This window comes from Dromaius novaehollandiae, chromosome Z (assembly GCF_036370855.1).
Source record: "Dromaius novaehollandiae isolate bDroNov1 chromosome Z, bDroNov1.hap1, whole genome shotgun sequence".
In the NCBI taxonomy this organism is placed as follows: Eukaryota; Metazoa; Chordata; class Aves; order Casuariiformes; family Dromaiidae; genus Dromaius; species Dromaius novaehollandiae.
Window position 1 is genome coordinate 46,360,220 of NC_088132.1, and position 13,695 is coordinate 46,373,914.

Genomic DNA, 13,695 nt, shown 5'->3' on the forward strand with positions numbered 1-13,695 from the left:
AAGGCCTGTACATTAAAGTCAATTAGTCACCTATTATTTTGCTTTGGTTGCAAACTGTTTTTTAAAGTGTTTTTAGTACACTTTTATACTAACTTTCCTTCAAGTAAGACAGGGTCTGCCTTTATGCTGTTTGAGATGACACAGAAAAAACCATTCGCTAGTTCACTCGTAAAGTAGCGAACTAGTCATTCACCAGATAAGCCACAAAAGTGGATTAACCTTGGTATGACGAAGCTCTTTTCCTGAAGCAAAACACCTAGAGAATTATTTTTTCCCCACATGTTCAGACATTTATGATGAGTTTAATCTCACCTGATTTTAATTAACTACTCTTTTTACAGTCAATAAAGAGAGATAGGCACATTATCTATTTTAGCTTGGAGTAAACCATCCCACAGGAGATCCTAATTCACCTCAAACAGTACTGAAAACAAAAGATTCTTTTAAAAGACAGACAGACATTCGGTAGTATAACACAATTGGATAATATTGCATTTGTTACAATATGTATAACATTTAAAATCTCCTTTTTCAAAAGCTTCATGCTTTATGCTACATATCAAATGAAAGCATACTCATCATTATGATGGACATCCTGGTTACCTTGTTACCCCAGAAAGCAAGATAGGTGTTTTTCCTTTGCATTGTGCAGGTCCTCCAAGTTTTGTTTTAATTCCTTCAGTATTTATCCTTATTTTATATCCACTCTGCTCTGAAACTCTATTCAAAATTAACCTTTTAGTGTCATTGCTCTTTTGCTCTCCCTGCTATCAGGGAGTTTCAGAGAGGTGGAGGGGAAGAAGCTCCCTCACCTGCTATGTAAGATGTGGATCACACTTCTCCAGCATCAGTGCTCTGTAACTGTAGGGATACTTGGGGACAGTTTTAGTCTGTTCTATACCACAATGTAATTTCATGTCCTGTAGCCCACAACATTTTAGACTAACCTGAATTTAATAGCCTGTAGTGTAAGGAAGTTCAACTTGTCTACCTGTGACTTTATAGTCTGTGAAATTCTTTTTGTGTGTGTGTGCGTGTGCATTTTTATATATATATGTATGTATTTTAAACAAGAAATGTTACTGTTTTAAAACAGCAGAAAGGTCTTTTAAAATTTAAATTACTTAATAAAAGTGAAATTAGATAGATTAGGGATTAACAATCTCTGTTTGCAACAGCCTGAAAATAAAGTTTCTAGAAGCAGGAAGAATGAAGTTAAATAAAATTTCAGAAGACACAGGCATTCACACTGGCTCCACTTAAATCTATAAAGAATAACCGAGATGAACAAGTTTATTTCAATACACTGCATTATAGGAAGCATATATGTTCATAGTTTAGAGATGCTAGAAAAAAAGTCACTCTGTACACATTAAATTTGATGAATTATGAATCAAAACTTCTCTGATGCTAAATAATCTGCTTACTGCCAGAAAATAAGAGGTGAAATTTACGGCTTCTATTACTGCAAAACACAGGAACATTCAAAAAAAACCCCAAACATACAATAGGCATCTTTCACATAATTTGATTAAACATTTATTCTACAAGCAATCTACTTAATTGAAAATGCTTACCTGAGGGATCACAATGTCAGCTAAAGCCTTTGAAAGCCTGTACAATTCCATTGTGTTCTCTAATTTTAAGGAACCATTGTGCTGAACATCATATTTTATACAGTCATAAATATCAGGAATTTTGCTAATATCGTATCTTCCGTTCTTTGTTTTAAAGTCTTTTTCCAGCTTGGCCCACCTGCGCAGCATTAGTTCTAGTGTTTCACTATGGTACAGCTGAATATCTGGACAGACAGATACCTCATGTAAGTATTCAGGATCATCCAAATAACAAAAGCACAATTTTAATTACATTATTAACACTTTAAAATAATTTTAACAGGAATTAATAGAGATTTAGTTTAGTAGAAATACACAACTGGCTTTGTAAGCAAAACTACAGCGCCAAGAATAAAGTGTCCTAGAGCACAAACCATATAAAAAACCAACCAAATGAGAATGCTTCAGAACAGAGTGCATATCCCATTTCTCTCTTTCTTGCATGTGTCAACAGCAGAAGCCAAGAGAGTGGGAAGAAAGGATGGGTAATCCCCATTGACAGGATAGAGGATTGGACCAAACAGACGGAACACCAACAGCACCTATGGGTGAAACGTGTAGTGCCCAGCTTCCAAGTAGAAGCTGTTCACATACTACACCCTCTGGAGAACAGTGATGGAGTATGTTCTAATACTTAGCTAGTATCAAAAAACCCCAAAAAACAACAAACAAAAAAACTTGTGGTCAATCCCAGTACTAGTTTTCCTGTGGTAGCTGTTCACCACCACTAATCAGAGCATCATTCTCTGCAATATTACTGTGTATCACATAGAGTAAGCAACAGATCTTCATCAAAGATACTTAAATAAAAAAAAGTTTCTATCCAACTTAGCTTTACTACCATTTGCTTTTCCCATTCCTTTTGCAAACTGGTGACTCCCAAACTATTATGACAAGAATTTCTGCAGACATTTGAAAGCTACCCTGAGTTTCTAGACACAAGAGCCCTTTCCTCCAATATGACCATGGGTTCTTCCTACTGCTCTCACATAATTTTGAGAGCAGAAAACTTTTATTCTAAAATCACACATACAAGATCAGATGTGAAAATCCCTAAGGTATTGTTGATCAAAGTTCTGCTAAAAGCCAGTTTAATGAAGAAAGGTTATATTACGATTCTTTCTCAAATGTAAATGAGAGAAACTAAATATAATTACAAAATACTTAAGTACCTGCAGACTTTGGATCTTCCATTCTTTGCCTGATCTGAGAAGTCAAGCTCTGGATTAAGGAATAGACCTTGTCACATGTCTTTACAGGATTTTTGATAACCTGCATTGATTTTATCAAAGAGATGCTTCCAGACGGGGTAAGCTGCAATTTCAGATAAACACAAAATTATCTCAACAAATTGGTTAATTTTGAAAGAACTGAGGAATCAAGATAGAATGTACTAAAGATTCCAAGTACTGCAGGAAAGGTATTCAAGCACATTGTTATTTTTGAAAGCATTTCTCAATTATCTACTCCCTTTAGAGGAGCTAACAAAGAGATAAATTGAAAGGTAGTAAGATTTACTAGAGATTCAAAAGCTTACAAGAAATTCACAGAGTAAATAGTTCTATACAGCAGAGTTAAGCAAGTTTCAGGAGTTGATTTAACTCTCTCTTATTCCAAAAAGTGCAAATTCTGAGGATGTGTAAGACTTCATATACATTTAGTAATTTTCCAAAATTTCCATTCAGTAACTATTGTATTTAAAAGCTCACTAAAAATTTTATAAAAAAATGTTACAGGAAGCCCTGTGTAATTCAAAAGTAATCCGAAAGAACTGGTGCTCTGATATAGGAAAAAAATACCACATTGTTTCCTCCAAACTGCAGGCAAGTAAAAAGAACAAACCCCAACAAAAAATAGTATTATCACTTTAAAAACTCTAACGTTAGTACGTTTCAGTGACTTTCTTTTAGAAGAGCATGCTCAATCGTTTCAGGTGCCTTTCAAATCCCATACCATTTATACAGGAAAAGAAAAAAATAAATCCTGGTACCATCTACTACTTTCTCCAGCTCCTGCTAAATTCACTACTAACAGTGATTTGGATGACATTTTCAATCTATACATTTAAATGAGTTCACATAGAATATATGTGCAAATTAATAAAATTAATTTTTCAACAATTTGCTGTCAATACCTTTTAGAGTATAGCAGATTAAGCTTAAATATCATTTTGAGGATTTCTTTTTAGTTGTTATACCAGGCAGAGTAAGGGCATTTGAAAATATTAAAAAAAAGTTTCCTAACTATTTTCTAACTGTTCCTAACAAATGATACTTGCATTTAAAACCAGGAATAATTATTTGTATTTTGTACTAAGTCAGAATAAATTTTATTAAGATGCACTAATTTAGCATGTTAATGAGACATTTCCTTTCACTGTTTAGAAAGTATTCCACTGGTTTTCAGCATCTTAATACTCTCAGAATCAGAAAAAGGCCTTGTAGCAAGTTAAATATTGGTACAAACTTTAATCAGCCAGCAATATATTTTGCAATACCACACACCATCAAAGTAACTATTACCAAAAAAAATAAACATACTTAAATCTCTTGAACAATTTTAAAAAATTTATTGTAACAGTGAAAAAGATTTACTAATGTGGTCCCTATCAACAATTATATTCCTATTTCAAAGTTTTTAACTATTCCAATAACTCAAATTGCATAAAGGGAAAAAATACCTGAAACGAAATTCCTGCAGATTCCTGCTTAGTTCAAATTATTTGCAAGCAAATAATTTTTCAAAATACATAAACAAAATCCCTGCTTATTACTTCAATACAAATATTTGCTTGATCTCTATTTCATTTCACAGAAAAAGTAATCATATTCTAACCTTATCATAATCGTCAGCAGTAAATTCTCTGTCTCTCTGGAGAATTTCATGGAGTCTTGCTTTAACACGATGCTGACAGCTGCTTAAAGAATCACTGTCACTGTCCAACAGACCATTCATATTAGCACTTTTAACCATCTGGACAAGAATAGGAGTCAGCTCACCCTCTAAGGCCAGTAGTCCCTGAAGCAAATAATATAATTAGCCAAATAGATAAAGATGAAAATGTAAAGAGTACCTTAAGAAAACAAAACAAAACACCAACAATTTAAATCAAGGTTATATCACTTGCCTACATGTTTGACATACAGAGACTTGGCAGATAATTTTTGCAGTTTGCCTGCAAGTGACCCCCAAAATGCCACTTTAGTGCATAGGATAGCTAGAGTCAGTGCAACAGTGGTGGTGACGTGCCCTGAGCATGCTCCCCAGCACCAGCTGAAGCGACCCTGGCATGTCAGAAGTGCTGCCAGAGAAGCCCTGGCTGTCCAGGTCTCAGACCGCAGGGATGCCTGGCGCCTCGCCCCAAGGCTGGGAGTAACAGCAACCTACCTATGGCAAACACGCTCTGGTCAAGGTGCTGAGCCATCAGGTGAAGAGCTATGGGAAGAGTTAGCAGGCTGAAGAGCATCAGAGAGGACACACAGAAGATAGATAGGGGCAAAAGACAAAACCCACTGTGATATAAAAGGAGACAACCAAAGGCTATGCTTGAGCAAGAGGTGGCTGAAGACTTCCAAAATGTAAACAGACAGAAACTAGAGATGTTTCTGGCAACAGAACGAAAGCTCCTCCTCTGCCTGCAGATGTGCATTAACAGATTAAGGATGGCACACTGGCAGCAGGTGTGGAAGATCCAGCTCTGTCAGAAGTGGCATTGGTGTTGGGTGAGCCTGAACCATGCCTTAGCTCCAATAAATTGCTATAAAATAGTAAGATGTGCACACGCAGTACTGTCAGCATGTCTTACCTATTTGGTGGTTATTCTGAAAGGCCAACTGTAAAAGCATCCTGTAACAACCTTTTATTCTAAGAAATTTTTTCTATTAATTCTAAAAAGCCATGAACATAGAATCTGTATTGCAATTTCCCTTTTAAAGTAGTTTATTAATTCCACATTTGTTATAGCTTCAAGCCTCCTGTTTTCTGTATACGATTACAAAGCAATATGCAAAAGACGGTTTCAATGACAGTGTTGCCTCCTGAACTCCAGACCCTTTGGTCCAAGTGACTGAAAATGGATTTTTTGCTCATGTAAAATGAATGCACAGTTAAATCAGTTCTAATATCTGTGCTTTATGCATCACACACACACACAATTTGTCAAAGAAATCTGTCAAAATATGTGGAAAATAAACCCAAAATAGGCAAGGTAAAACTATACATGTTTCTCTCTTTTGGAAGTGGTTACTGGAAAAGACTAAGGTGTATTGCTATGGTTGCATAAGTTAAACCCGTCTGCAGACAGCTGCTCTCTCAGAGCTTCACGTGCCAGGCACATTAATTGGAAACTTAGCACACTGCCCTAAATACTTTTTGAAAATATATTTCTTTTGAAATGCAGCCTTGTTACTCTGCGGACTGTAATAAACCATACAACTCCCCCAGTCTTCAGCAGAACAAACAGTCCTCAGAACATCAGGATTCTAAATTGAAATTGCAATTTCACACCGTACCTTTGCAAAAGCTGCTGCAGTCATCTGAACTCGTCCCTCATCAGAAGCGTAGATTTTGAGATCATGTCGATAAGTGCTATGTAATCTAAGTAAACCACATCCAGGAAATCCAGCATAATCTCCTATCAAACAAACATTCTGCTCAAACTCTCATTTTGCACTTGATCAACTTCAGAAGTGATTAGTATACACCATTCAACACAATTTTTTTTTTTTTTTTTTTTTTACCTTGTCCACCTGGATACATGCACCTGAAAGCCCTTCCAAGCTCCTCTGCTTGAACCCTGCCTGCAGGGGTCAGTTCTCCTCCCCATTTTAGAACCAAAAGCAGGGATGGCTCATTTCTTCTGTTATCTAATTGTACACAGAGAGAGGAGTTCAGTAGTGAACTATATTACAAATCTTTTTTGTTTATAAATAAAAATACTGGACCTACACAGGGCTTTAGTAAAGGATCTCTTCAACATTATAAATTTTTAATAGCATTCTAGCATTAGGAAAACACTGAACTAGAGGACAAAATGGGCACTTAAACAGAGAAACCTGCAGTAGTTCAATTACAGAGAAAACGTAAGTGAAAAATATTTTGTAGGAAATCTGAGGGGGGGAAAAAAAATCAAAAGCCAGAAAGCTAAAACAAATGGGATGCTAAATATCTAGAGTTATTTCAGTTAACACCCATAAAAGCTTAAAATTTTTTTTAAAGATAATAGTAAACAGTGCGTGGGATTTTCCCCATATCTGCCCCAGGATACCATTTCTGGCGAATCACTGAAGCTTCTTCTGTTACAAAAAAAAGCAACGTTAAAATACAAATTTACTACCTAGTTTTGGGTGTACTACTCAGCAGATTAAGAGACTGAATATCTGCCATCAATACAAACATTCAAAACAACATATTTCTCTTCCTAACATCAAGAATGTAAATGGACATCCTATTAAGACAAGAGTACATGCTAAAGTAATACCATACCTTCCTCTTCACTGGAAGTTTTTGGGCAACCATGAGGAAGATATGTTAACTGGACTTTGCGATTTATCCCTGAAAAATGCCCATACCTGAAGTAGCAATTATTGGAAGAAGGGGGGAAGAGAGAAATAATATTTCGGATAAGAATATGTATTTTTCCAATAAATATTCAGAATTACTGTGCTCCTGTAACAGTTAGGATATAATAAAACTATGCTGCCCATTGATTCATGCATGTGGCTGCCCATATACTGAAGCAGTGCTTGCAACAAACCTTATTCAACAAGCACAGAATGACTACAAAAATAGCAATCATCCCACGATGAAACATTTCAAAATATTACCCACTATTTACTGTTCACTGCACTGAACACAAAACTGAAAAACTGCTTATGCATAGCAGCCTAAAACAACCTACATTTTCAGACTGCATGAGTAATTTATTCATATCTATAACCATCAGTATCTAGAATCTGATCTGGCAGTGTAGATGGCCAATGAAGTTTTCAAGCAGGACTCAATATATCTGAAGAGTAGAGATCTGCTGCATATATCTCAATAACTATTGGTTTTGCCCTGATTTTTTAAAATTAAAGTTATCTACTACCATGTAGAATTTTAAGACCCCAGGTCTGTAACAAACCTTGCAACTTTAGTTTCAGTTAAAAATGTTTCGTGTTTTATACACAAAGCCTTATCTATTTGGAATCTGCCAAGTCTGCTAAAAGGTGGACAGTATACAAGCAGCGTAAGTGCCTACAGGCTCCAGCAGACTTCATTATGCCACACACTGCAAGAGACAGACCCTACATTCAAGTACTTTAGGTTTAAAAATATACAAGAAAATGAAACTCGAGATCAAAGGAAGTAGTACTTTCATAAAAAGTGTACTGAGACGCATACTAAATTAAGCATTAAGTTCAATAAAAAAAGATAAGGAGAAAACATGGAAAGAGGCTGGGTCTCCTTGATCCCTCCTTAACATCAAACATGAAGCCATCCTTTCTCTTACTAATCTTTATGCTTTAATTAATATATCATTGCATATTATTTGGTAATCATTGCAATTCTAAGCAGTAACTGTAATAGTCAAAGAAGTCAAAATAACAGAAATCTGTACCGCTATGAAGCATTAGACAAAATTAGATACTTACATTTCTAACACAGTCTTTAGTTGTTCAAGTTTTGCTTTACTTTCTTCAATTTCAGAATCATTGTTTTGCCCAAGTTCTACAAGAAGTTGCCTTGCTATATCAAGCACTTCCTAAAGAAAGGAAACAAAGGAATTCCTTAAAACAAATTATTTTCTAGTTATAAAATAGGGGTGGGGTGGGGGTGGGGTGGAAGGATAAAGACAAACTTGCCTGCAACTGTTTTGGTTTTTTCAGTTTTAGTTTTCCAGATTTATATCCATCACATTTTTCAAAGAGATCAAAAAATCTTTAGGAGAAAGCATATTGATTAAAACAAACAAACAAAAAAACACAATAAACCATATTTGGTAAGAATGTTAGATTATTACTTAAAGAAGTCATGATTATTACTTAAAGAAGTGGCTTTTAAAATTAAAGCGGCCTGAAATTAGCATCCTTACATTATAAGGAAAGCATGTGAAAATCTGAACTTCAGAGCTCAAGCCAACCTTTACTCATTCAGATCTTATCTCCCAAGAAAGTCTTCAACACATTAGAAAAGTCAGAGAAAAACTGACTTGCCAAGTGTTAGGGAAAAAACAAACAAAACAAAAACAAAAAACAGCTCCCCCCTCCACAAAACACCCTACACATCAAATGACAAAATATTTTTGAGTATACAGCTAGGTCTAGTCTTATCTTCAAGAACAATCCTTGACAGAAATGGAGATTATAAGTATCATATACACAGTTCTACACATTTACAACACATATTGCTGAAAGCAACAATTTAGTCCCAGTATGAAGAATAATTATGTTTTATTGAAATTGCACATAACTGCAGGACTGCTAGGTAAGGCACTTTACAATCTCCACCCTAAAGATGGTATCTACCAGAAGTATCATATAATCATATGGCAGAAGACAAAAAGGTGGTGCAGCAAGACAGTTCATGCAAGAAAAACAGTAGGATAAAAAGAGAAAGCCAAAGAAGACATAGCATCATGGTCAAATGCCGAAACAGAAATACACTTTGCTACAATATTTGGAGTAAGGACACTTATAGAAACAAAGGCATTTTCAATAAGTTTAAACAGGAGCATTTACAAATCACATGGGATGAAGGAAGTCTGCACAATTAATTTGATTGTCTTGTTAGAAAGAGAGGTGCATGCTTATTATTTACCTAGAATAACACTGGTTAGATTTAAAAGAAAAAAAAGAAATACAAACCTGTGTGCATGCAACTTCTGCTCAATTCACCGCATGACCTCCACATGCCCATGAAATGAGCTTGGTTCTAAAGTTATGAAACTAATTTTTTATCAAAAGTCAACTTACTTCTGATGTTTTACTTCCATTTTCATTTTTTGTTTTGGTGTTCGGTCCCCATGACGTATTACAGCTATAACACATCTAAGCTCCATCCTGAAATTTTAAGAGTTTTTCTTCAGTTCAATGTATGGGTTTTTTTTCTTATTAAAAACACCGTGAATCAAGACAGTTGACACAATTATATCTGACATAACTACAGAAGTGACGGAAGGATATGCAAGAATATAAGGTTAACTGAAAATGATGGAAGGTATAAAAAATACTGATTTTAAGACTTGGGTAACTACAGAATATCTATTTTAAGTAGTTTTTAAAACAACAATTTTGAGGTTTATTTAATGAAAGAGCATGTTTATTAGAAGCGCATATTAAGTTGGTGCTGAACAATGATTAGCAGTGAAGGAAGCTATGCGTAGAAGATGCTACACTTGAAAATCTGCTGTTCTATACTCAGCTTGACTAAGGGTCAGAAACTCTGATTGCTGGCATAGCAATTGTGATTCCTTCCTTGTTTTCATCACACAAAACAAGTGTTCATAGGCGAAAGTGGGCACACCTTTTGAAGAGAAAAAAAAATTCACACAAAAGTTATATTAGGACTTGACACAATTCAGGTAGAGCTACTATTCTCTTACATTGTTCCAGAGGTCGTTGGCACAATAGGGATGTCTTCAGCTTCCAAAGGAATCGACCATGGAATTTGAAACTGGGGAGCAAGTTCTCTCATTATGATATTTCTAAAAGATGAGGGGGGTGGGGTGTTAAAAAGGAAAAAAGACTATTTAAAGTATGGCTTATACAACATAACAACATATACAAGCCCCAAACCAAATAGACATATGCATATACTTTTAACCAACTCAGTTTTAGAATACTAGTGACATTAAGTCTCTAGACATGTTTCAGTAGTGCATTGTATTACAATTAAAAGAAAAAAACAACAAATTTAAGGCTACTATAATCCTTAATTACATTTGTTATAGAAACAACAGAACCCTAACTTGCTCAGGATTTGTAAGAAACCTCAGTCTATGTACTCCAATTCCTAGAAAAATTCCTAGGCTGTGATTTGGTCTCGTTAATTGAAATATTAGGATACCTGACTCCATTATCTAACTGAAAGTCCCTGAAAACCAGCAAGCCATTCTAATCAAAGATTAACTGGTACTTTTAGCAGTAATTTTATTTCTCAGAAGTTTATATAGTAAGAACTGGAAGAACATGTAAAGTCTCTGGTCATAACTACAAAATGATTACGTTACACCAACATACAGAAGATTTTAAAACTTTGTTAATGTCCTACTGCCTAAGTATTTCGTCAAATACATTGAACTTCAGATTAAAATCTACCAAAGTAATAGTACTGAGCACTTAAAATAATTCATTTTAAATTAGCTGAACCCCAAACATTAATTTCTAAGAAGCTAGGAAAAAATGTTTTTTGTTGACTTAACACTATAACTTATTACTTTTTAACATAATGAATAAATTGATAACTTTTTGCAGAAATCACAAGATCTACAGGAACTTGAATAAAGAGAAATCAAAATGGGTCTAAGAGTTCTGACTCTAACTCAAGAAGTGACCTAAAACAACAGACCTACAGTTATTATCTAGAATTTCAATCTAGCTATAAATTCTTTTTCACCATTTAGATAAGATGCTAGATCATTTGATAATGCAGTAAGGTCATGCTGTATGTCATTAGCGCAATCTTACTGTAAAGCCAGTTTAACTGGCCAAAATAGGATCAACTGAGCTTGAGGGCAACATTTCACTGGCATACTGTTCAGTACCCAATTCCGCATAATCCCTTATTATCCCTTTTTTTGCTCCCAGTGTAACAGACAGAAAATGGCATGACAGGGTATCTTGATGCTACCTCAGCTTGTATATACCATTACAAAATACACAAGTATAAAAATATATACTGGCATCAGATGAAGGACAATGTTCATAAATTTGGGCACATATTAAACAGCAAGAAACATAATCACTAAGTGGTGCTTGCCCACTTGGAGAAAAAACAAACCAACCAACCAACCAACCCTCAAACCCAAACTCAACCACCTATAAGAACTCAGTCCTGCTTTGAAAATATTTTTTCAATTACCTTTAAGTGTTCACAAAACACTCAGCTTAGATGTTTCATAAATAATTTAGGAATAATGGGAAAGTAGCACATGAACTATAGTTACACACAATACAGTGAATAGGCAAAATGCCTGAAGTCAATAAACTCTTACCCAAGTATCTTAGCACAATCATCATAGTATTTCATGGAGTTCTTCACAAAACTGAAGCCATTCACATCACAGACATAGGATTGTCCATTAGCACGCAATAAATCAAAGCCACAAACTGTTTGCTGTTTCAGAATAAAAGTTCAAGTCATTTCTGTCAGAGATCACCTTCCTTAGGTTTGCTTATTATAAATATTCATTATATTTTTACATGGTAATTATCCAAAAACGTGACAAAGATGTAATAGATTTAATACTTCATTCCTTTTGCCAATTCCATGTAAGGTTTGCTCACCTTACGCAACCATTTTTCTATTAGCTTTACATCCCCAGCTTTGCTTTAAACTTCCTACATATCCGTAGCAACATCAATACTGCAGGTCAAATTCATACATTCACAAATCTAACCCTCGGGACCCTCAGTGTACGCAAAGATTGGCTTACAAGTTCTCCATTCTTACAGATTTTTCTCTAGACACTGCTTTGAGGGTGGCAGGCAAGAAGAGACAAAGCACCAATAAAACCTTTTTTGTACAAATCTTAATTTGATAGGCTATTGCTTTGACATTGACACGATATTTACATTGTTAATTTAGGATAAAATGCTGTTTTAACAGATTACTTTTTAGAGCTCAAAGCCCACTTTGCTTGGTGATAATGGTCCATACCTTACAGGCTCCTGAATACCACCATAGTTACATGCAGGTAACACATGACAGACTGAAAGGCAACCTTTTAATAAGGCTGAAGGAGGGCAAGAAATTGAGTGAAGTTTTAAAGTACCTTGAACTATACAGAAATGGAAATCATCAAAGATTTAAAACCAAGAAAAACTAGTTGTGTCAATACCAAATTAATATTAATCGGGCCCAGTGTAAACACTAGTTAACAAGAGTTACATAAACTTGACTACTGCAGTTGTGTTTCCTTAACTTAGAAACCATTAACAAAGTGTGCGAATGTATGATGCATAAAACACACACGCTGTGCACTGGCAAACCACAATAGTAACAGGAAACCTGCACAATAAAAGTATCCCACCCAGAACTTTTTAATGCAAAGGAAGAATTCTTCCAGATTAAACAAAGTGTGGATGCAGAAGTTTAACTCTTCTCCCTCTTGGGAGTTCTGCAGCAGTGTAACTACTGGCTCTGTACACTTAAATGCTAAGGAAATTTCATGTGCTAAACAATTAATTAGCACTAAATGTTTGATCAGATAGCAAAGTAATCAGCTTACCTTGAAGGCAAGGCATACTTTCCAAGCAATTAACTTCTCTCTTGCATTCAGGATGACTGGATACCTCACTTCTTTTCCTTCACTATCTCGTTCTACCTTGCCATCCAGAGCTGGAGATTTCCGGGCTTCAGCATGAGCATAGTCTGGACCTACTGTGTACACCTTTATTAAAAAATAGGAACTCTTGATTCAGTGTAATTAAGTTACATTACATGTATGCAAGAACCTTACTAAATTTATCTCAACTGTGGTAGTCCACGCAAAAGATGCTAGCAAGTTTTCATCACTGATGAGATGGCTCTAAAGTAACTTCCTCAATGGTACTGTGTTCAGAGGACACTGATCACTTACTGACAACCTAGGATGAAACAGGAGGGGAAAACAGCCAGAGCCCAAGTGAACAGGAAAAATTAGAAGTTGCTGAGTGAAGATTAATTTCTTATTTTTAAACCAAATCATCTGCAAAGCCTGGATAGATTAATACAAAAAAATATTTGAGCTTACTTGATAATTGAAATTTGGCTGTAGGACTAAGTGATTCCCGTTATTAAAAGATATTTTCATATTTCAGGCAAGATTGAACAAAGATGATCTGCCCCGTTTTACTGTGACAAGACAAGGGATTTAGAAAATAAGAGTGCTGTCCTC

At 35.2% G+C, this 13,695-nt stretch overlaps 1 protein-coding gene across 14 annotated transcripts in view; it reads right to left on the minus strand.

Annotated features, from left to right (window-relative positions):
• Positions 1-13,695, minus strand: part of LOC135323506 (inositol hexakisphosphate and diphosphoinositol-pentakisphosphate kinase 2) — a 52,838-nt gene that overhangs the window by 19,395 nt on the left and 19,748 nt on the right. For all 14 annotated transcript variants that reach the window (XM_064502054.1, XM_064502053.1, XM_064502063.1 and 11 more), the window contains 12 exons: positions 13,048-13,209; positions 11,812-11,933; positions 10,201-10,302; positions 9,572-9,658; positions 8,462-8,537; positions 8,252-8,361; positions 7,101-7,186; positions 6,356-6,481; positions 6,128-6,249; positions 4,452-4,634; positions 2,789-2,930; positions 1,578-1,801 (listed from right to left, as the gene is read on the minus strand). In XM_064502054.1, coding sequence (XP_064358124.1) covers positions 1,578-1,801; positions 2,789-2,930; positions 4,452-4,634; positions 6,128-6,249; positions 6,356-6,481; positions 7,101-7,186; positions 8,252-8,361; positions 8,462-8,537; positions 9,572-9,658; positions 10,201-10,302; positions 11,812-11,933; positions 13,048-13,209 — 1,542 coding nt within the window. The remainder of the gene's footprint in view (positions 1-1,577; positions 1,802-2,788; positions 2,931-4,451; positions 4,635-6,127; positions 6,250-6,355; positions 6,482-7,100; positions 7,187-8,251; positions 8,362-8,461; positions 8,538-9,571; positions 9,659-10,200; positions 10,303-11,811; positions 11,934-13,047; positions 13,210-13,695) is intronic.